Source organism: Pomacea canaliculata, linkage group LG13 (genome assembly GCF_003073045.1).
Source record: "Pomacea canaliculata isolate SZHN2017 linkage group LG13, ASM307304v1, whole genome shotgun sequence".
Lineage (NCBI taxonomy): Eukaryota > Metazoa > Mollusca > Gastropoda > Architaenioglossa > Ampullariidae > Pomacea > Pomacea canaliculata.
This window is the reverse complement of record NC_037602.1, coordinates 11350716-11373158: the sequence shown is the minus strand read 5'-3', so window position 1 is coordinate 11373158 and position 22443 is coordinate 11350716. Positions and strand designations below refer to the sequence as shown.

At 37.2% G+C, this 22443-nt stretch overlaps 2 protein-coding genes across 2 annotated transcripts in view; both read left to right on the top strand.

Moving 5' to 3' along the window:
• Positions 1-5334, top strand: part of LOC112554423 — a 49137-nt gene extending 43803 nt beyond the window's left edge. Inside the window, exons 10-11 of the mRNA XM_025222194.1 lie at positions 252-275; positions 622-5334. Coding sequence (XP_025077979.1) covers positions 252-275; positions 622-734 — 137 coding nt within the window. The 3' untranslated portion in view covers positions 735-5334. The remainder of the gene's footprint in view (positions 1-251; positions 276-621) is intronic.
• A 6820-nt stretch (positions 5335-12154) lies between these two features.
• On the top strand, positions 12155-21150 carry LOC112553844 (geranylgeranyl transferase type-1 subunit beta-like). Its single transcript, XM_025221304.1, is given in 10 exon segments — positions 12155-12424; positions 13151-13229; positions 13231-13276; positions 13549-13613; positions 14616-14767; positions 16062-16194; positions 16549-16594; positions 17370-17554; positions 18201-18309; positions 19505-21150. Coding segments are annotated over 10 exon segments (1086 nt in total). The 5' UTR covers positions 12155-12323; the 3' UTR covers positions 19675-21150.
• The last annotated feature ends 1293 nt before the right edge of the window (positions 21151-22443 follow it).

The window sequence follows — 22443 nt, the reverse complement described above, 5'->3', positions numbered from 1 at the left end:
AGCTCCAAATATGCAGTTCTGTAGATATTAGGAATAAACGCGTAAGCAAATATAACAATAAGATTTCTGCTAAAGAAGAAAATGAACATCAGTTGAGTGTGTCTGGTGGATCGAGGCTTGTATTATGGCAGCGGGAAAATTATTTACGTTTATGGTTAAGAGCTTATAGTTAAATTAAAAATAAATGTGCTGTCCTTTTTTTTCAGATGATTTTCATTAAAATGAACTCTATATAATATTTTCTGTTTCAGCCAACTCAGACAACAAACGACGAGGTGAGGCATTGCTGATTTGTAAACTTTATCATTTGCTGATAATAGATTAAATGTCCTACCTTCTGTGTTCTACAATCGTTGTTTTTTTTCAAAATTAAATTAAACAATTTATAAACTGTCACTCAGCATGGTGGTAATGACCAATGGACAAAATGATTGTCAAAGTAATCAAGCGCTGTCCGTCTTAGACTTCTTTTTTCTCTCTTTTTGTGAGACGCCTGTGTGAGAGAGAGAGAGAGTGGAGAGATGAAGCCTCTGTGTGTGTGAGTGACACAATCATTTGTGATGAAGTCTGTGTGCATGTGTGTTACAATCATTTGTGATCAAGCCTATTGTATTTCCACAGGTACGGGCAGTGTTCCAGATGACTACAGCACGTCAGCTGCAACTGTCGCCTGCCTGATGTGGCTTGTACAGACAGGCCCTTTGCTGGTGGCTTTGTGGAGGATATACTCATGATGCACTTGATGGTTTGACCCTCTCATTAGGATCTGACTAAGTGGATTTTATCCATTTCGCCGGCTGAAGGATACAGCAGTCCGACGGTGCCTTACCGACATCATTGAAACAAAAACCATTTTCTGGAAGCAAGGGCGACTCTCATGGCAAGGCACACATGATACATTTGTCTCTAAATTTGTGAACTCTGTTCAAAAACATGTGTGATATCTGGAGTATAAAAATAGCGGCATCTGGATGATCAAGCAGGTTATTAAAAATGAAAACATTTGCACTTTATGACATTTAATGTGATGAGCTACAATAGTGTCAGGTGTGACTTGCACTCTTCCTCAGAATCAGTTTACCTTTTGTCTACATTGCCCTTACTCTGGTGGCTACGGAATGTCTTCGTTTGTCTCCTTTGTGCCTATCAATCTTCTTTGAAATCAAGGAGGATTAAAAGACAGGTTTTAATTTGTATTCGTGATGTTTCGAGAATTAAAACTAAAAAAAAAAAACTTCCTGCTGCTCTGTTATTGAAGACAAATATCTCTGGTGCAAGTGAAAAATGTAATCTCTTAGAGGATACAGTGACCCAGTGTGTTTTCCATTTTAAGAAAAGGATTTATGACTTACCTTCAAGACGTCACGTGGTTACTGAATTCGGGTAGCACGCAGGTGCGGGACAGACATACTTGTATATATTTGAGTATAAAATACTTTGAGAATTGTTTGGTTTTGTACAAACTGTAAAACCTGTACTAACTCTACGATAACATCTAGAAAAAAATGGCATTACAGATATTCAGTTTACTCCCTCGTCAACATTGTTTTTTGGAAGTGTGATACTAGGTCGGCCTCGAGAGATAACCTCGACAACAAACGCTATGACAATTCATGCGTTTCGCATTCGTGTGGGAATTTGATTGTGAAATCCCTCTGACATCCGTATCAAGACCTTTCTCAGCCTTGATGAAGTCAGCTGATTGCAATTTGGAATTTAGGAAACAAAATGTAGCCCCATGTTCTCCTGACTTCAGCAATCGATATTGACATTCGATTGAAACGTCTCAGGCGACGAAGACCGTTTCTTTCTGAATTATTCATTTTCTCCATTACAAGTCCTGACAACGGATGTATTCATTCATGACAATAGTAATCCCTGTCCTGCCATAGATGGATCTTCAGAGACATCTTCAGCTTCAAAGCCATGATTGGACGCTGCCACGAAGTCCAAAGTAAGATCAACACTGAAACACAGTGACTGTGTCTAAGATACTGTCACACGTGGACACACTTCTCCATGGATGACCTCCAGCACTTCATCCACTCACTTCCCTGCCACCCATGGAGGAACCCAGAATCTTTGGGCAACTGGCCAGTCTCCATGTATTTATTATTGTGCTGCAGACATCACAGGTGGTGAAGGATGATGTGCTAATACTTACGACGACCAGCACATTATGATGAAATCAATTAGTATTTATTTGTGACACTTGATAATCTACTGGAAACATATTTTAAAACCTAACGACTGGGGTGGCGTGTGAAAATCTTTATTCTCGACTTCAGTGCAAACGTTTGAATAGAGTTACAAATTTGAATATTTATTTTTCATCAAATCAATTTTTAATCTGTGGTAAACTATTGAATAACATCAGTCATCATGACCTGAGGGAATATTTTACTGTTTACAGCTTTTGATGTCTGGAAAGTGGTAAACAAGGTGTTCCCATTGCTGAAACCACACCTCGTCATGGACTGACCGTTGAACAGCTTGTGACATGCAAACACTGTGTTCTCATTGTCAAAGTTGTACACAGACTGCATTTTTACTTGTATATCACGGTGTATTAGTGTAAAGCACTTATCCTCCATGTGTTACTGATTCAGTGAGCATTGTTCCAGACAAAGACTGTGTGTTGATGTTGTCGTGTTGTGAGGTGGCTCAGATAATCGTCTTTCTGACTCACTCAGAATTTGTAGAAATATCAGTGAAAACCTGAGAGAGTGTTAGAAGAGTGTGGCATGCTGGAACATGTACAATATCCTGATAATATTGATGTGGTTATTGTGTTTCCTCTGTGTCTCCACAGTAGGATACGCCTTGTACTTCACACTTTGCTTCCAACTTCATATGTAAGACGGTGATCCTCTCTCTCACACACACACACTATCTCCAACATTTCTTAAACCTCTGCTGCTACTCCTATACCAAATACCACTTACAAAAGACTTGTCATGATCTATTATCATGCAATTCTCGAGTGCGATGATAGGTAGATAAGCAATACTAATTACAGATACACTTTCTGAGACACATTACATGATTGTAGTCGTGTTATGGCTTCCGTCACAAGATGACTATCCCCACACCCGCCGGCACTGACCAACTTGTCTATGGGGTCTGTTCCAGCACCTCAGCGGACTGTTCCTTTCTCGGTTTTCATTAAGAGCTCCATGTGTCTGCACGTACTGGGGTGGAGATCGAAGCAGACAATTTCATTTGTTTTCAGCCTGCAATTTGAGCGAGTGACCAGTTGCCGGTCGGCCATGTTTCTGTCCGGCGCAGACCCTGCCTCCGGCTGATGCCGCCGTGAGCTGGCATGTATAAATCAGTCTGGCTTCGACCCGTCAGTCAGTAATGGCAAATCAACTTTTCTCTTACTTTCTCCAGAAAGTGCTCAACGAAATGCGTTGTATATTGTCTCAGGTTCATTTCTCACAAAGCACTTACATGTGCAAGGAAGAGTTTAGTTTGGGTACCTTCACCAGAGGGTCGGGACAGGGAGAGTTTCACTCCCTCCTTGTGTTTACTTTGCGGGAAAAAGTCAGGAGGCAGTGAAGTTCTTAGGAGTTGTGATGCTTCGCGACAGTTATCATTATCAACAATTACTAAGAAAGTCATCGCTGGCAACCTTTATCTTTTGACTGGTTCTCTGGAAAGTTGTCGTCTGAAAAGATTTTTAATTTTGAGTAGGTTTATATCCCCTTAATTCACGAGGTTTACAGAGAGGGTGCGTTTGAAAGGGTTTGAATGCACATAGAATAGTTTTAATATTATTCTGATGAGAATACATTTTGCAATGTCAAGCAATCAGAATAAATCCACTCAAGTATATTTGTATTAATTTTAATCTCTATAATTCCTCTCAATGACCATGTGTATAGAAGCCAAAAGTATAAATCTAAGATAAACATGCTCATAAAAAATACATAACTCTTGATCACATGTACAGTTTGTTTACATATCTGACATACATGGTTCAATCTATTTGTTTGTTCAAATTAAAAAAATTATTTCCTTATCTACATATGTTTGTCCTATGGACATGATCAGCTTTTATTTATTATTTAAATTAGTTACTGGAAAATAGCTTGATTATTATAAACACTTTGCTGAAGAGTTAATTTACAGAAAATATCTATAGCAAACAGGTACCTAAAGGTCAAGCTTTTTAAAAGATGGTTATGTATGTTGAAAAGTCTCCAGAAAGTATAATTTAATGATAATAGCTTTTTCATGACAACTGTTTCCTTGAAAAAGTAGAACAGACGGTGATGCAAGGCATCACAATTTTTAAATATTGCATAAGTAATTTTAAATTGTTTTTAAAATGAAAAACCTAAAAGTTATGTAGTCATATTTTAAAATTTCTTATTAATTTCTTATGTCGTAGACAGAAATACTCATGTGATTGACTGATTATAAGTTTTAGTCAGAAATATGTTTGTGTCAGTATAATGTAGATGAGAAAGTATTATGATGTTGTCTTAATTTTTGCTGGTCTTTGCAAATATACAGACTGAAAATTGTGCAGTGTTGAAAACTCTGCAAAGCAACATCTCTCAATTTAACATAATAATTGTAGTGATTTCTGTGCAACCTGTCTTGAAAGATAACTAAGCTATGTCGTCTCGGTGACGAGTGAAACCTCTCGTTATCTATACTCATTATGTATACTATACTCTCTTTCTATTCAACACTTTTGGTAAAGTTCTATCCTGCAAACTTTGCCCAGCAACATGTTTTGATTGAACATAATAATTGTGTATATTCGTTTAACGGGTCTGATTTTACCAGCAGAATCTCGCTTACTGTTTACAGACATGACCAGGCTGTTGTATACTCGGGTCTGAGGACCGAGACACGAAGTGCACGAGATGCTAGTGTCGAGTAGTGGAAACATTTGTGTCAGAATTTTATTGTTAAAGACCCTAGAATCGAGTAAACAGTTACAAAAGAACAAGAAAACTGTATTTGAAATGATACTCCTCCATCAAGTTCATTGTACACTATTTAATACTCATATTTAAGAAATTGACAAAAGAAATCTGATTTTGCAGTTCAAACTGCATCTTGTCAGTCACTGGATTGTTTCCCATTCTTCAGGAACTGAAGCTTCACTTTTTCAGTATGTAAACATTCAGTCAGTAACGACTTATTGTAATGCCTCATCGAGTGCAACAATATATCTCCAATGGCCTGTGTGCTATTGGCTCAAAGTTATGAATGTTTTGAACGAGTGAGTGTATGTATTTCATAACGATATGAAATCTACAACGACCTACAGCAACGCCGTCGACTTTTCTGTCCCTGAATAAATTTTTGAAGGTGTGCAGGTGTAAGTTGTTGTTCCTTTTTGTCATGTTTTGTGTGATTTTTGAGTGCTGAATTGTCATAAATATTATCGACATATTTGTAATACGATTTTAAAATGCTTAGTCATTACACAGAGTCAATTATCAAACATAAATACTCCAGTTTAAACTAATAAATATCGTACTATTCAGTCTGTTTAGTAGTTTAAATATAAATAGGCATATAGAAAATAAGGAAAACAATACAACTTGTCATCTAAAAAGAGAGCAATCGGCAAGAAAATTCTTCATGGTATGGAAAGTATTATCATATATCTTTATAGTAAGTAAATGTGTGATCGAAGATGTGATTCAGGGTTATGGAAGATTATGGCGAGAAATCTTCATTGAAACCTACTCCGAAAGTAGTCAGCAGATCTCAGTACTTACCTGAGCTGCTTTTTTCAAACTTTTTTAAAAAAAAAACTTTCTGACTTGTTCTTACTGACCTGCTGTGTTTAATAAGCTTACTTTTTAATTTCAGGAGCATTTCGATCTTCCAGGGATTTCTCTCGTAGGAAAATGTTATGTTACTGTTTCCTGTAGGAGCGCACACAAATCAATCTTCAGTCGGCTCGGAGGTTTCTTGCAATATAAGGAGGAGGTCGTGAAAAGAAGCCGGCTTCTTCACTAGCAGCAACGCCCCTTTGATGGTTGGGCTTTGATATTTGCCGCATTACGCAATTAGGGTCCAGTCAGAACTGATCGAGCATGTTCACATTCCGCGCCGTGGCCGCGCCACTTCCGCGCCACCCAAAAAGCGACTGCGATTGTCAATTTCCGGTTGCTTTCTTCTTTTTTCAAGTCTCGATCCATCCTCTAAAAAGGGTTATTGAACTCGAGGAAAAAAGAGTTTTAAGAAGTATTCCGCAAAAAGTACTTTTTGATGCCATGAATTACAGAGATAGGTTTCACCATGCGAGACATTTTTTTTTAGCGTCATCTAATCTCGATGAAAACTGATGCTCGAAAAAGAAGTAATAATAGTGATGATGATGATGATGATGATGATGATACTTTGAAATTCGATAGCAGATAAAAAGGAGTCAACAGCCAGCTAACTGATCTTATGACTGGCTCAATAACAATGGATCTTATGCCATTGTACAAAGTAAAGGCAATGAACTGACAACTTCATTGTGAAATATATTTGATTACAGTTTTTTATGGCATTGTAAAATCTGTATTCTTTCTTGCATGGAAAAGTTTCATCAAAGACTCGTTAATAATTCATTCCGTAAAGTCCACGAGACTGTAAGATTTCTCGTTCACTTTGTGTACATGGTGTGACAGTGGACAACAACGGTAGTTACCGTTAGTTACGAACAAAGTTTCGTTATGATTTTCGATCAGTTTCCCCTACAACCTCTCCTCGAACATTTTTCCTGAGCTGACCACCATTTTAAGCAATGGTCACAATCTTTCTTATTATAATTTGAAAATTTTGCAGGGAAACAAGGGACAACTATGACTTTATTTTGAAAAACAGACAACTCGTAATGTTTGGTGATCGAGTAGAAAAAACTTTATGTTCATGTTGTTACCACACAGCGACCTCAAGATGGAGTTACATGAGGATGTGGACATTGTCCCCACATGTAAGTCTGTGGGTTCCATCTTCAAAACTTCGCTGGGATTGATTCTACTGAGATTATCCCAAAGAAAGTTAAACAGAGTCTCTTATTCTCAAAGAAACTTTTTTCTGTCTTTCATAGAATTTCTCTGGCTGTTGTACAGAATCTTATTTACAGAGTGTACTGTATTTCTCGTCCATCTGTTACTACACCAGCTTACCAGACATGGATGGGTCGAGCTGTGCATGCTTTCTCCAAGATTATCAGGACTATCAGGTTCTGTAGGCAGCAGACGTTGTCAAAGCCCCACAAATATGTAAAATGATGTGGATGTCCTATGGCAAGAGTTCCTTCAGTCCACCGATTCTATATGCCTACATGCAGGACCAACAGGAGCAGGCTCTCCTTTCTTGTTTCAGCCAAACATCGTCTGAACGCTGGTGTATGTCGAGGAATTATGATTGTACTCGTCTGAATTATGCCTGAGCGGTGATCTGTGTATCTGTGTGGCGGATATGAACGATGGTTTTTATTGTGGTGTATTTTTATTATTATTAGTCATAACCGTGTTATCTGCTTTCTCACTGTCCTCTGGAAAAAATAAAGTTGCATGATATTACATTGTGCTCAGAGAAAGAAATATTGATCATTAGTCTAACAAAAAACACCGCGCATCAATTTAAGCAAGCAAGTCACTATCATTGATTTCAGATAAAGACGAGCTTGGAGGAGTTTCATTTCTGTTTGCCAGTCAGGCTGGAGATGTGCTTCTATTTGAAATGTGGTCAGAGACAACTTCCCCTTTGCCAAACCCGCTTCTCGCCTATCAGAAGGCAGCAAGTGACCTGAGCTTCTTTTTGTATTTTCAGACTAATGAAAAACTCTGGCAAAGTAGCAGATGTCATCTCTCTTTCTCTTTAGCTTATCTCTAAACTCGGTTTGCGAGCAAGGTTGTTTTGTCTCTCCATTTACTGAGCTTTGCTATCATTGGTCTATCTCGACTTTACGATGGCCCTTTCTATGCACTCTTGCAATGTCATCGGTTGTCCATTTGCATTTTAATGTCTCTACCACTAGGAGACCTCAAGTATCAAAGTTTTCAGGACTTTCGCAGGAAGGTATGCAGTCCGATGTAGACCTACCTTTAGTACGTTGTAGTAGTCGGGTGAAGGTTCATGGCGCTTGGTGTTATTTCGCTGCTTTGAGGACTGGGATTGTTTTCAATATCACCACACCGAAGAAGAAATATAATCACTAACACAAACAACACTTCTTGCACACCATCAAGCTCAGAAACTTGATCACTGCATGCACACGTTTCATAGTTTGTTTCCTTTCAGTCTGCCATAAACAAATGTTTTTTCTCTGTGGATAGGCTTTAAGTTTGTCTTGTCTCTTGTCAACAAATTCTCTATAAACGTTCCCAAACTACAACATTCAAAAGGTTGTAAAGGACAGTGCACAGGGCTTCAAGTTTTTTGCTTAAACTAGGAAAAGACTCGTCTGCATGCGTCAATACTAGAGTTAGTGCTCGCCTTTTGCCTTTCCTCAAGTGTTAGCTCACCTTGAGGTCCATGTTTGCTGGAGCACTCGCGTGCAAATACAAAGTTTGCAGAGTTCACCGACACATCTCAAAATTTGATCTCTTCTTTATTGATTTACACATAAAAGGTTATACCAGTATGTTCCTAGCAGTGAGATGAGCACGATGAAGTAGACAGAGCATGTTTTTTTTTAATCAGGAGTACTTCAGAAAAACACTTTAACAATTACATACTAATTCTGTTAGTGCGAAGTATCACTTGGTAAAACAACGCTTCTGCTTGGGAATATAAATTAAATTAATATAAGAAAGCACAATATTGTACTACAGTTTCAACTTGTATGAATATTTAGTGTTATACTATTTGTAATAACTTTAGGGCACACTTCTCACTTTTTAAACTCACTCGAGTACGATGGACAAAGTCATTGTTGCAGGTGGGACTGAGCTGGCGAAGAGTCAGGGGTTGGACTTCTGTCATCCAGGAGCACCACTACCCTGTACATTGTTTTTACCCCTCTTCCCAAGCGGGGCCCTTACAAATCTATCTTAAAAATCCTGAGTTTTAGGCTGGTATCATGGTAAGGATCGTTGATGTTTGTCAACTTTTGCGAGATGCAGGTGACCGTTACAATTTATATTTGTCCATTTACTTCCAGTCACAAAGCCCTAAGTATGAAATTTTACCACTGGGACTGATATGTACGTTTATTTGCGCTTAGATTCTCATATGGTTGGTGTAAATAACAGTAAGAAAAAGAGAGACTTTCACCGGCACAATCTTAAAACAAATTGAAGAGTAGGGATATTTTCACGTACGCTGTTGCAATATTCCTTATCATTTATTGTGTACATGTTATTAACAACACATTTTGACGGCGATCACAGCTTTACTACTGTGGCTTTCAAAGTTGAAATCGAAGTACCTTTATAACCCAGGTTATTCGTGCAGCTACTCTGTGTTGTTGGACAAGAAAAAGCATGCTTCTGTATAATCAGGCACGCACCTCAAAATCCTAGAGCTCTGGCTTCGTTAGTGTATACATTACAGGGTAAAAAAATCAGGAGCAAGGTGGAGCTCGCATACCACCGACTACTGTGTATAGGCGCAGTGAGTCAATGCTACTCACACGAACTCTCTTCCCTTCCATATCCGCCATCTACCCACCATCGAATGCTTTAAACGTGGACTGAAAGCACATTTGTTCCACCAGCATAACTCTTTTCCTTGCACCAATCGACATGGTGTCAGTAGTCGTGATATGGTCAATCGACTAGTCCGTCAGCACGTCTTCCTCCTCATATTTATGACTCTCCCCAGCCCGCAGGATCACGTGGTCCTATAAGGGTGTGTTGAGAAGTGGGGCAGTTGAGACAGACCCAGGCGGAGGGGCTGAAAGCGGGATCAGTTTGGGGCCCTCACGGGTATGTGAGCAGCCTTCACCCCACCCCCTTCTCTCCATACCTCATCTATCCCGCTTGTAACACTCACCTCCCTTCGAAGCCACACTTGCAACCTTCACCCGATCTTCCATTCCTTTACCACTATTAGTACTCGGGATGGCACACCAGCTCAACATGTAAAATATTCATTTACATAAATGGACACCAGCTATGTTTAAAAAATCAGCTACACCTACGATAAATGTTCAAAGAACGTTATAAGGTAAAACTGGGTAGGATTGATATAGAATTGATGATAAATCTGAAAGAAAGAAATCAAACTTTTTGCATACTATATATAATTGTCATACATATATATAGGTATGTGAATAATTGTGCAAATGTATCTGAACATTTTCTTATTGAGAATTAATCATTAAAGCATATCAAAATTGCTAAATGACACTTCGGCAAAAAAAATTTCAATAAAATGAAAAGAGGCAAATTAATCGATCTAATTTAAATGTGACTTCCTGGAGCACATGTATGCTGCATGCAGAAGTGCCACGTACGATGTCCAAACGACAGCCAGAGGCGGCCGGTAATTAAAAAAAAAGTTAAAAATTACACAAAATCGCAATATTTATATACGACCGCAACATTTCTTAATGACTATCCACCCTTATAATAGTTGTAAGTTGTAAGACCACACATTCACTCAACTCAGACTCGCTTATTTTAGATCGGCAGTGTTTCACTTCGAGATCGACATTATAAAGAATTAATGCTTTTCGTGCGAATGTCCAAGCGAGAAGACTGGAACCAAGCAGGAAAGCATGCAGCGAGCGGCAAGACCCCCGCGGGAGTCAATAGTTCCACGTACGGCTCGTGATCTGCGCGTGACGGCCACGAACGTCGGGCGTTTGGTCTTTGTTCACATCCGTTTCCATTCTTGCCTGTCTTCCCGACTGGGTCCCTTTTCCCTACCCGTTTTTCTTGCATGCATGGGTCTCCTTGCTGTGGGTTCCCTAATTCTTCTTTGTGTCTTCTATTTTTGTCTTTTATTATTTGTCTGCGTAGTTGTTTCTTCTTCCGTCCTTCGTATTCTGTCCATGTCTTCTACTTGTCTTAAACGCCGAGAGCGGGATAATGCGTGATGTAAATCACACGTTTATTGTGTCGTCTGGCATGAAACTCTGTCCAGTGGCAGTACCATATAGCTGATGAGGTCTATCTGAGAGAGCGGTGGCCATTTTCTCTTCTTCGCTTCCCAACCCTCTATGGAGTCAGGTACCCATTCCCTCCAGCTGGGTTGACTGTGGGAAGTTGACAATGACAAAGATCAACTTTATTTGTCCCAGTGGGTAATTTGAACATGGGAAGGTGTTCTAGTTACAAAATAAAAGTTAGAAATAAAAGTGAAAATAAAGTTCATCGCAAGGTGCAGCACTAAAAGATGTCAACATGAAAAATATTAGCAATGAAAAAAGAAGGCAAGTGACAATTATATATATATAACATAAAACAAACAACAAACTTACATCAAGAGTAATCATGTGCGCACCTAACAGACACCACTGACACTTCATCTGAGGTTGAGCAGCTGGACCGCAGATGGCACAAACGATTTCAGGTGTCTATTACTTTTACATATTAGCATTATACATATTGAGATACTTGGGTATAGAAACAGCGAGCCTCTCAGTTCGGGAAATCGCAGGTATTGCGTCACAGTAAAACACAAAAGCATGCACAAAAATCTTCGAACTACAGTATAGAACAATTTTTATGGCTAGTAAAAACTTAAACCATTTTTTTTTCAGGGAACTGTGGAAAGAATCAGCACGTACTGATAGGGGGCAGAGAAAGAACTGGATGTGATATATAAAGGAGTGGACTGGTCGTGGCTTTGAAGGGCTATGAGATACTTTGAATGTTTTTGTTACGGCTGAAAGCATACTAACCCAGATCGGTGAGGTATAGGAGAGGGAAAATTACGGGTAGTCCTCTGAAAACCCGTAACTAAAACAAATAAAAAAAGGTAGAGAAAACTAAACCTCGACATCATCACTCTCCAGTGAATTCTTCATTTTCTTTTCCCTTTTTTTTTTTTTTTTTTTTTTTTTTAAAGAGACGTTATTTCTGATTGCAATATGATCAGTACTTCGCATGGAATCGGTCAGTAAATATAATTATAGTTTTATTACTGTAGATCATCTCTCAGATTAAGAACTCCCAGCGTTCGAACTTTTGATTTCGATATATTAGTGTGGCTGATCTATCCTGGCGAGCTCTCTTGTGTGCGACAACAGTTTTGGCCCGCGTTGTCTTGGCTAGCCAGAGTCTCGAGGAAGCGAAGCAGCAAGAAAACCTGATGATCCAACGGTTCTACTACTAACCACTTTTATCAGAAAGAAGATAATTCACATATGCTTGGGGATCAGTATTAAGATACCCGAAATCCCAATGGCAGACACGCCGAAATTGTATAGGGAAAAACATGTGAAGTATTTCAAGAGAGTTCTTCAGGTTTTACCAGGACAATATGCTTCTCTAGATACAAATAGGTGAGGTGTTGCTGACTATAGTGTATGTCTGTATGTGATAAGTAAGTATTTACACATTGATTTGTAATAGTCAGTTGTAAATTAACTTTTGACTGTTAAATGTTAGCGTTATTAGATTACCTATACTTGACAAACGTTAGAATAATTCACGATCCTTTAATTTTGGTTTAACTTTAAATGCAGGATAAGCAGGTTTGGGGGCATTACAATACAACGCAATTAAGATGTTTCAGTACATGATAAACATAGGTGTCAAACTTGTAAGCACATTCTCAAGGCACAACAGTCCTTTATTTTTAGTGGTTTATTGGGTTTTTTGCAAATGATAAATGACCAACTTTATTGACGCCAATGTGCAATTATAACTTGGGAAGTGTGCCCAGTTTGGAAAATTCAGAAGAAAAAATGCAGAAGAAACAGAACATTGCTAATTACAAGATAAGGAAAATGCAGATGTTACATCATAGCAAAACACAAAAACATCCAATCTTCGTACTAGTCCAATTTTTTTATAGCATACCTGCAACATTACACACCCACATTCACTCACAACTGACAGTTCATCTATGGATGAGCAGCTGGACTGCAGAGGGTACAAACAATATAAATTTCCTATTAATTCTGCATAGAGGGACTTTGCTAAGGGTTTTTTTTTTAATATTATAGTAAGTAACTTTTTCTTACTCCATATCATCAGTACCTGATTATTCTTTTCCCACACATTAGGATGACAATGGCATTCTTTGCAATTTCTGGCTTGGATTTGCTGGGAGCACTTGAAGAAATTGGCAAAGGAAAAAGCCGCCATCGTTGAATGGATATACTCTCTACAGGTGCTCCCTGATCACACTGGTATGAATTTTTAACTAATTGAAATAAAGCTATGATGCAGCTTAATGTACTGTAATTATGGTTCTAATAGCTGGAGATGAAATTCTAGAAGCTCCAAAGCATTAAAAAGATGTCAGAGGGAATAAACAGTCATTGGAGGCAGTCTGTAATTGCATGTAAATGAGAAGTGGAATAGAACATGTACTGTTGATTTTACTGCATTGCAGCTTGTTACTGTGTTTCCATTGTAAGTGTGTAATGATTTTAACAAAATCTTTTAATTTTTTTCTAAGAAAATTGTCTTGCACATTGTGGATTTCGGGGATCTTCAACATTAGGGAATACATTTATAAAGAAGGTTGGTCTTTGTAATGTCTTTAGAATAAGTAAGGCATTGCTATAATCTTATTTGTAAAATGACTTTCTTAATTCAGAACGTTTTGTCTTTTTTTTTTTAACTGAATGTTTGTTTTGCATTTTGCAAAATTTAATGAACATTGACTTATGGTCAAGTGCCATATTTATAATATCATTTGTGGGTCATACAGAATTATCAACTTAAAAATTACCTGTATACAATTCCAGCCTTCCTGGCACTGACTGCCCTCTTAATCACAGCATTGTAGGCAGACCAATTGCAGTCAGTGAGAACCATACGTGTCTGTCCTATCATGTATTGAGGCATCTGGTAGTAATTAAAACACTCACTTGTCACCACTGAAGTGAGAGCCAGGTTCATATCTCAGTTTTCAGTATGTCACTGTTATATATTTGTAAAATACTTTATATGTTAATGCTTAGTCAACTGCATTTAAGCTGCAATATTCATATTGGCAGAAGAGGTTCAATTATTAAAAATTGTGATCAACTGACTACAATCAGAGGTAGAAGCCATCATTTCTTCCTTAACTGTAATATGTTTAAACTAGGACAAGACGAATTTGAGAAAACCATACTCCCAACACATACACCCCCATACCAGCCCGCCCCATAAACACACACACATACATCATTTCATGATATCTAAAGTTCAACATGAGAAACTTTTATTTTTTAAAAAACTGTATTTACTCATTCATAAACATTCGGACAATAAGTTTTATCATTTTTATACCATTTATAGCAGGGGTGGGGAACCTTTTATTGAGCAGAAAATTTCTTAAATAGAAATAATCCCCGAAAAGTTTTACAAGACAAATGCTGTGCAGATAACAACCTGCAAATAGAATCTCAAGAACAGTTTAATAATAATAACATTTAATTTTGGTAGAGAAATGTGTATTCTTTAGGTGCTAGTCTTATTTTTAGAAGAAAATTTATTGCCAGATTCTTGTAAATCACATTTCTGTTTTTGTTAAAGAATAGGGGCAGGCACATATGGAGGGACAGTGCCCACGTTGCGATGACATACACTGCCCTTGCTAGCCTTTTGATCTTAGGAGATAATCTTGCACGTGTCAACAAAGAAGCTGTGCTGGCTGGACTGCGAGCTCTTCAGCAAAAGGATGGCAGGTTTGTCATAATTTCTGCTTAGTGATTTTGTATATAGCACTTTAAAAGTGCCCAAGTTGTAGTGGGGAAATCAACCAGTCTGCATTCATTCCGTGAACCATGACTTTACACACCCTTATGCAATAAATGCTTTATATCAACATTGATAATTGATGTTAACTGATGTTCACTAATTGTAACCAGAACAATACTGTTGTTATGAATCACTTAGATTATAGGCATAATTTTTGTCTTTTCATAGTTTTAAGTGTGAAGGATAATAATAATAAATGAGTGATGTCCCTTCCCCTAACTGGCATCTGTTTACAGGGCTGGCTGCTTGCCGTAATATAGCCTTAGCTGCTGACACGGCGTAAAACACCAATTCCCCCCTTCCCCTAACTGGCTTGAGTGGTTGTGGGAGGGGTTGCTTAGCTCTATGTTTTTCAATTCTTTTGTAGTCATCTGTTTTTGATTTATTGTCCTTTGTTTTTCTCCACTCAACTTTCTGCTTGACTGCCAGTCTTCACCACCTACTGCCAGAGAGCAACTGATATGCACTTTGTGAAACTGCAGATCTATTTTGATTTCATTGACTTCACATAATAAATGGATCTACTTTTTTCTGGAACAATCATGCTTCACTCATCTTTGCGACCATTAGTCACAGTATTAACAGTGACTTAGCTTTATGTGTTTTAACAATATTAAGTATTTCTGGAAAGAATACCTTCCTCATTTTAAATGGAGGGGAAAGCAGATTATATGAGGGATGTTTCACTTCTGCCTGGACTTCAATATTTCACATGCTTTCAGCAAGTGCAGACTCAATAGAGTGATTCTTCGGGGTGTTTCTACATTTGTTTCATAGTTTTCACACTCTGCCGAGTGATCCACCAGTGTTGCCAGCATGTGACTCTTGAGTGATCATATTGCATCACTTTCGGTGGAGTTTTCAGGCTGTCAACAGTTAGCAGGAGCTGAAAGAAACTTCCGGTAATGATGCTTCATCTAAAACGACTGTTGCAGACTGGTTTCAATGATTTGGCAGTGGTAATTTCAGCTATGATGATGAACATTGTGAATAAACACCTAGGACATCAAGAGACCAGATAACGTTGACAAAGTTGATGAATTCCTGGAAAGTGATGGCCGTGTGACCATCAGGGAGATGGAGCAGTTGGTGCCATTTATCATCTTATCAATAAAAGATGATGACAAGGGCAAAATATAGTTGTGCATTTGTCAGCATTAGCCTTAAAACTGAAAAATTTACTTTTGGGAGCTAAAGCAGTGTTAATCTCTTCTTTTTCAGCTTTAGCTGTGTTCCAGAAGGAAGTGAGACAGATATGAGATTTGTGTACTGTGCTGCCTGTATCAGCTATATTCTGAATGACTGGAGTGGTGTTGACACAACTAAAGCTGTGGACTACATAACAAAAAGCATTGTAAGTCAAGATTATCATAAGGCAATAATATTTAATTCATATTAAAAATATCTTTAGTGGTCTTACATTTTTTTTGATTGTAGTTCCCTATGCAAAGTGGTCGGTTGGTCTCCCCCTGTTTTATATTTTTTTAATTGAGCAAATATTGAGCTATACCAGTCTAATAATGTAAATGACCGACTTAAAGAGCAGTGCATGTGTGTTTCCTGCTATGAATCTTAAAAGGTTTAGATACTTTTTCTTTTCATAGCTGTGGTGTGATTTTACTTTTGACTGACAATATTGCAGTACTGATATTAGTGGTATCAAAGTTTCTGTATGTCATAAAATTGCTAGCTACTGATATTATTTCAGTCATACGAAGGAGCAATAGGACAAGGACCAGGTACAGAGGCACATGGTCAGTACTGTTCAGCATCTGATTTCATTACCTACAGTCATGTTTAAATAACTAAATAACATTTTTTTTTCATTTTCATCTTTTCTGGGATATTCCTCCTTTCAGCTTTTTTGTATAGTTTGTTGATATTCATGTATTGGTATATTTACTGGTATACATAATATCCCTTTATCTTTTATCATATTTGTAAGAAGTATCCAAATATGTATCTAGTGTTACCTTGGTACTCCAGAGCTTCTCTTCCAGTGCAATAATTTAAGCAACAGCTGAAAATGCACTTGTTCTGCCAGAACAGTTTGGTGAAGTTAAATTTTTTTTTAAAATGCTTTAACTCAAATATCTTTGGTGAGAAAGAATGGTGTGAACGTTGGCAGGGAGATGACGAGCACACATTAGCTACAGTACTGGTCATCCTTTTCTAATTGCTTTCATCTGGCCCAACAAGTACCCTAACCACCCTCCCCTGGATCAGACCATTCGTTCATGGCATAGATTTGAAGCTTGGCTTTTATAATATTATAGTTGCTTCATATTAGATCGGTGCATGCAATAATATTGGGTACTAAAGGGACGTCAAATGTATGAGCAGCTGATAATTTTAGGGGATGCAATGCTAGTAACGCTTTTCATAAAATCTTTATTACTATGTGCCAAATGAATGCAAAACATTTTCAGCTATGAACATCTTGCCTTTTTATTGATGCAGTAGCTATTTTGGAATTAATGCCATTTTTTATTTCATTGAAAAATAAAATTTGACTGTATTTTTTTTCAGGTGGACCAACTTTCTGTGCAGTAGCTTCACTTTTCTTAATGAATAAACTAAGCAGCACACTGTCAGCACAGCAATGTGCACGTCTTCAGAGATGGTGTATAATGAGACAAGAATCGGGCTTTCAGGGCAGACCCAACAAACCTGTGGACACATGCTATTCTTTTTGGGTTGGAGCAACTTTACAAGTGAGTTAAGTTGACACATCTGAGGTTAGTGGAGTCTAGGAAGATCATTGTTTCTTGGCTTTTGTATTACGGGTACTTTAAGAAAGCTAGCAGGAGGAAGCTTTTACTTGCTGCTTTATTATTTTATTTATTCATTTCAGGATTTCTTATTGTAAAGAAGTCCTTGAAACACCTGTGCTTAGAGAACGCCTATGTTTTAAGGGTGACAAAAATACATTCTTTTACCAGTCACAATGGGACAGTTTTGCATTATTTCTATTTTCAAACCAGTAAAATACTTCTCTTTATCAGTTGAAGCCAGAAACCGATTTGTTCAGTTCCTCCATATGTGAAGTCCTCCAATTAGCAACTTATGTATTAAGATGAAGCTGAAAGCATTATCATTTCATCGAAGAATGAATCTTTTTGTAGCAATCATGAAGTCTTCCTTTGCCCACAGGAAAGAGAACAATTGGTAGAGCACTAGTGTACTGTGCATCTTTCGCATCTATTCAGACATATAATGAAGTTTTTCTGTGCCAGATCAAAAGCTTTTTACATTGAGATTCTTTTAATTTTATCTATCTTCAAGGGTTATTCTCATTATTTAGTTATATTAGTAGTCTTGACATCTTTTATGGTTACATTTACTTCTTTTCTGTTATAGCTCCTGGGAATATTAGATCTAACAGACTTCTTGTTCAACCGTACATTTATCCTTAGTACCCAGTCATCAATAACAGGGGGTCTGGCAAAATGGATTGACAACCCACCAGGTTAGTAATTATCTCTGTGTTATGGTAAAACCTCCCTTTTAAACCTCAATAAATCCACTAAAATCAGATCATAACTAAGAGGATTATAGAAGACTAAACAATCTGCTTTCATTCCAGGAACCATGACTTCAGACACATATAAATTCAAGCTCATGTATTTAAATATTGAAAATAAATCTCTTCAAAACCATATCATATTCATGGTCATTTTTTGCTTTCTTGAAAATCTTCCAGCAAGAAGAAACACCCAAGTCTAAATTAGGAGTATATATCACTGCATAGTGCAATGTTCAGTTAAACGCTATATTTTTTTTTCTTTGTTTTAAATTTTGAATTTTATTCTGTCATTGGTTATTCAAACAGAACCTTCCATTATATTCTTTCTTAACAGCTATGTCACAAGCAGTTCTGCTTAGTGAGTGCCAGGTTATAAATAAAATAAAACCTTTATTGCAAGTTGCTGTCCCCTTGTATTTTGGTATGTATGTCATACGTATGGGTCATTACATACAAAAACTCTCCAAACATTTCATTCAGTTTTACTAAAATGTTGATAAATAACAGCATTTATAAAATTCGTCGCTGTGAAGATTCTGTGTTGCATCTCCAACCGTCCGCATGCAAAAGTGTGGCAAATACTGCACTTGGAATCCGCCTGAAAGTACCAGACAGGCCCAAAGTTCATTACTTTATCGTATTCTTCTTTGAAAATTCTGTTTTAAAAATTGCTTGTTTCTTACACAGGAGTGTGACATTACTTCCATTTTGGGGGAATTTCAAAAAGATGAATAGTCCTAAAAGTTATTAAATAAAAATAAGCAGTAATATTTTGAAGTCATTCCTGTATGTTATGCATTCTTTATATCATGCACACTTTCCAGTTCATCAGCACATTTGACTTTGCTAAAACTTTTATCATTACTCATATATTTACAACAGAATATAGACTAACATGAGAATTATACATATTGAATTAGGAAGGCAGTGTGCTCCTGTCTTAACAGACCTGCAGAAGATTTAATAGCATTGAATGTTTTACTTTAAAGAAACTAAAAGATGTCTGATTGGGATAAACTGATATATGACAATTTTATGACATTTTAATTTTATCAAGCATGCACATTTTCCTGGTGATTGCAATATCCTTAACTACACCAACTTTCAAGAAGTCATGTTTATACGAATATATCAACAGATCCACTGCACACTTATCTTGGCCTCTGTGGACTATCACTGATAGGTGAGCCAGGCTTGCTTACACTCCATGCAGCTCTCAATATTTCTCAGCGAGCAGCAGATCATCTGGGAGACCTGCACCGCCGATGGCATAAGTTGCACGCCAATGACTCAATTAAAAAAGCATAGATATATTTCAGTTGTCTGTTTGATAACTAAAATGAAATACTAGGAATATTAACAATTCTAGATCACCAATGTACATTATGCTTGTGGCTTGAATGATTGTCAGACCTATTTTAATTTTACTTTAATACATCTATTTGTCATTTCGCTTGCTTTCGCTCATGGATCTTTTTATGTTTTTATGCAGGTATTTGGAATGCTTATGTGTCTGGTTATCTTCCTCTTTGTAGAAAAAAATATAAACCAAGTAGCATTCAGCAGGAAAAATGTTATGGTAGCCCAGTAATGTCATTTCACAATGCATTTCTAATGGTGGAATCTATGACTTATTTTACAGATTTACTCTTGATGAAGTCAAAGTTCAGGTCTAATATACAAAGTGATGTAAAAGTAAGTGAATTAGCAACAACACCAATGAAATAAAGTATTTTTCAAGCTGCTTTTAACTACACAAAGTTAAGCACAAAAGAGGCATTCTAGATTCAGAATACGGTATATAATAATCTCAAAATTGAACTTTTTTTTTATAATCAAAACACACTATAGTGTCCTCCAACTAAAGGCATGGCATAACCTTAGCAATTGAACTTTTATTTTTTATTCAGTGGTTGATTGTGAAATACCTGTTTATCTTTTATATTATGCTGTCATATTTGATAGATATGTAGGTGCTATGAAATATGTAAAAGCTGTTTAATATTTAGGGATAGTGGCTTTGCAAAATTCACATATGCTGGAAGGAGTAGGAATTAATTCCATAGCAGTTGGGGAAATATGGCTTCCTTCATTGGATTATCTTTGTGAAATAAGGTGCATTCCTATACAAAGTTTTGACTTTAAATTTACTGTAATTATTCAAGATAACTTGAATTTTGCATTTTGTCTTTTATTGGGTTCTTTTAAATTTTATTTCCCATTGCCTTAAATTATCAGGATTGGAGAGCTGCAAACTAAGTACCATTATGGTGATCAGCTAGGAGAGCTCAATCACTGTTGGAGCTGATTTAGCAGAAACATTTGAAGGTGTACTTTTGAGAATTCAAGCGTTATTTTCAATGCCGCTTAAGCTGATGATGCAGGGTGTACCGGATGAAAGAGCAGAGTCTGTTGTTGATATCAGTTTAATGAAGTTGACTTAGAAAACTGGCATAAAGATGAAGAACAAAACAACAAAAGAATGTTTTCTATGCATATACCCAATGTAAATATTATAAATAACACGATAACATAACCATGTTAATGAGTGATCAGGGGTTTAAAATGTTAACTCAGTCTGTAAAGTGTAGGGGGTTTTGGTACTTTGCATTTGGTGGAGTACACACTTCAAAAATTGATGTGAATGAAGAAGCTGCCCTATGTGATAATAATGCATAATCAGCAACATTTCAGTTGTATGCAATTATTAAATCATTTGTGTAATATCTGTGTAACTGAGACTAGACTGATCCATGCATAAAAATAAAATATTTGTGACACATACTTCAGTATTTTGTGATATGCTGTGTGTGAAACTCTTAAGCTATCACTGTTGCTAGCACATGGCGATGGGTACGGCCAGTCAACTTATTCAGCAGGCACCCAAGCTAGATGAGGGTTTCTACCTGCATGTTTGGGAATACTCACACACTGCAAAACAAGGAACTTCTAATACTAGGGAACTTACGGAAACTCACCCAGCTAGGGCTACCAGAAAATGAATAGCAGAGAATAAATCGAGGACTGGGTCATGAACAAACCAATTCATCCTTGAGCATGGAAAAATATGTACATCACCAAGCTATGGAGACTGACAAAAGACATTGAATGTCAGAAGACCAGCAGCACTGTCCTCTGAAAACAATACACACTGCACTGGGAAGCTAGTATTTTGGTGTTGGAAAGTTATAGAGGACAGCTCCCTATACATTCCAAGGCAGAGAAACACGAAACAACGCAAGTAAGGCTGAAGATTTTTTTATTATTATTGTTAAACGCAAGGCAACTTAAATGTACAAAGACGTTAAAAACTGTTCTTACATCTGACTTGAAAATTAAGACCTTAACTAGGAAAAAAATTAAAAACTGGAAGAGGTTAAAAAAAAAGAGTGGGTATGCAGAAGGAAAAAAGGCATAAAAAATGTGAACGCTTTTTTTTACTGCTTAAAATAATTTTTCTTGTTGCTCAAAAGTTTTGACCTGCATGATGTTTTGCTTTATCACCAAAACACCCACATTAGGATAAATACTGTATTATTAAAGGTTAATTCTGATGCTGCTAACGTCGTGTAACAGCTTTTAAACATTGGTCAAGCAAGCAAAATGTTTACATATTACCATGCCTATTTAAAAAATGACCAAGAAAAAATAATTGTAAAAAAGCCTTCCCAAATAAAATCTGTTCAGCGATAGCACCTAGATGTTGAAAACACCATTGAATTTCTCAAAAGCAATGAGGAATGGACTGCTGCAAACATTATCCATGACATGCCCGGCGTTACCACCCACTCGAAATGGAAACCGTGCATCTACATGTTAAACTACACCTTGCCGACACATAGAAGACCCACTTGTGTACTTGGGAACGAGGAGGTAGACTGTACAAAGAGGGCATGAATCTTAAGCAAAGCACAAAGTTTCAATATGAGAACTCTCCCAGCAAGCTCAGCCGCTCATTTCCAACAAGCGTGCAAACAAGTACAGCCACCATCTTACTAAACAAACATGACCGTTAGGCAACACACATCCAGAAACTAGATGCCGGTCTAAACGGAAACTTTTATGGTCGTATAGAGT